Consider the following 1,956-nt stretch of genomic DNA (forward strand, 5'->3'; position numbering starts at 1 on the left):
CAAGTGTTGAAAAAGAGAGTAAAACCAAGAACCAAGGCAAAGTTTTCTGAGCACAGGCTGCAGCCTTCTCCTCTGGCCATCTTCCACCAACGTTATTTCTGAGTTACAGGGGGGTGGGGAAGGGGGAGGAAGGACTCGATCTCCTGCTACCGCAGCTTTCCCCATCACACAAAACTGATGTGTAACTAACTCAGCCACAAGGATACAGGAAGGTTTTATTTATTTTAAAAAAAAAAAAAAAAGCCTAATCCTTAAAAAAAAAGCCTAATCCGTAATATTGGAATATTTATATACATAGTTTTCTTTGTCTTTTGTTGAAATGTCTCCTGGTCACTTGGTGGCATTTGGGGTCCCCTCTAGCGCCGTCTGCCCTGCTCCCCCCTTCCCCTCCCCGGCTCTCACGGCTCAGTAGACGGAGCTGTTCCTTATGCCACAGCACAGCACCATGCTCAGGATCATTTCGAAGATCTGTCAGGAGACACAGGGGTATCAGTGAGATGCTGACCAGTACGATACGGGAGTTCAGCCCCGTCCCAGGGTCCCCCACTCCATATAAACACTCTCATGCCAGAGAGAAGGGCAGAGGTGCCACGTCTTTGCTGCTGTTTCCACCAGGAGTTGGCCAATTCACGATAAGGTGATGCTCTCCCCTCTCACCAGGGTATGTTGCAAGCCTCCCACTGCCAGCGACGCAGCCAATGCTTTGAGATCCCTCTGGCATTACAGCCCAGCCCTTGCACGGGCACTGGGTCACCAGCCCACACCACCCACCACTCACTGGGGAGCAAACCCACCATGGCAAAGGATGCAAATCCCTTCCCCCTGCAGACCCCAGCCACAAAATCCAGCAGCCTGAGAAATGAGCAGTTTGGAGGCAGCGAGGAGGCTCCACGGTGCTCTGCCCGTCAGGATGGGGTTGCTGGTTCTCCTGCTTTACTGCCCTCCCCAAACATCCCCACCCCGGAGCGATGACAAAGCCCTTGGTCTCACCACATCCCAGAGCAGCTGGGGTGCAGAGGGCTGACACCACACACTGAGCCGCAGGGGCATCGGAGGAGGGGGATGGACGGATCCAGCCCAGCTGGAACAGGACCAGGGCACCCCGAGGCAGCTTTTCCCCGTCCCACGACAGCAGGGCACCGCGCAGTCACACTTACCATGATCACAGCAACCACGATGGCAGCGATACCGATCAGGTACAGCTTCCCGGAGAACAGCTCATCGATCTTTTTGTGGCAGTTGGAGGCCTGGAGCAGAGCAGCACGCCGGTCAGACAGCCCGCCTTCCCCTCGCCCGCCCCGGCACCCAAAAAAGCAGCTCTGCTTCCCCCAGTCCTGCTTGTGTTCCTGGGTCCTGGCTCTAGAACTTCCCACCAGACTTCACCCCTCCATGCCTGCCAGCCCCCTCAAGCAGGAACAGCAAAGGAAGAACCGAGAGGAACTTCCAACATCCCTCTACACCATTCCCAAATAAATCAATTCTCTGCCCTTTATCTCATTCCAAATAAACCCCAGAATTTCCCTGGCAGCTGAGTTTCCTTCCAGGAGCTGCACTGAGTGAAGAGCAGCCATGCCTACCTCAATGAAGTTTTCCAGGAGGGAGTCCCCTGAGCAGAGGTCTTTTCTCCACAGGGGAGTGATAGCTCCTATGACATTATCAGGACCACAGCAGTTCAGCTACATGGAAAGAGGAGGAAAAAAAAGAAAACAAAAGCCAAAAAACCCCAGTATTAGCAAACAGCAATCACTCATGCAGTGCTCGCCCCACCACTAAACATCCTTGAAGCCACCCAAGACCAAGGAGGCATCTTGGAGAAGGAAACGAGGGGGAATAACTCTCCAAATTTGATCTTTTTTCTTCCCATGCAATGCAGCTGCTTCCTACAATAGTCCCAGACAGGTCTGGCACTGGTATCCTGGAGGAGAGTGAACCCAACTCTCTCCAGAGATTCTGGTT

At 53.4% G+C, this 1,956-nt stretch overlaps 1 protein-coding gene across 1 annotated transcript in view; it reads right to left on the minus strand.

Moving 5' to 3' along the window:
• Positions 1-280: 280 nt before the first annotated feature.
• CD81 (CD81 molecule) overlaps positions 281-1,956 on the minus strand; it is an 8,900-nt gene continuing 7,224 nt past the window's right edge. The window contains exons 4-6 of the mRNA XM_010172623.1: positions 1,578-1,676; positions 1,158-1,247; positions 281-468 (exon numbers count right to left, since the gene is read on the minus strand). Of these exons, the coding sequence (XP_010170925.1) occupies positions 406-468; positions 1,158-1,247; positions 1,578-1,676 (252 nt within the window). The 3' untranslated portion in view covers positions 281-405. The remainder of the gene's footprint in view (positions 469-1,157; positions 1,248-1,577; positions 1,677-1,956) is intronic.

Source organism: Antrostomus carolinensis, unplaced genomic scaffold (genome assembly GCF_000700745.2).
Source record: "Antrostomus carolinensis isolate BGI_N321 unplaced genomic scaffold, ASM70074v2 scaffold13037, whole genome shotgun sequence".
Taxonomy (NCBI): Eukaryota; Metazoa; Chordata; class Aves; order Caprimulgiformes; family Caprimulgidae; genus Antrostomus; species Antrostomus carolinensis.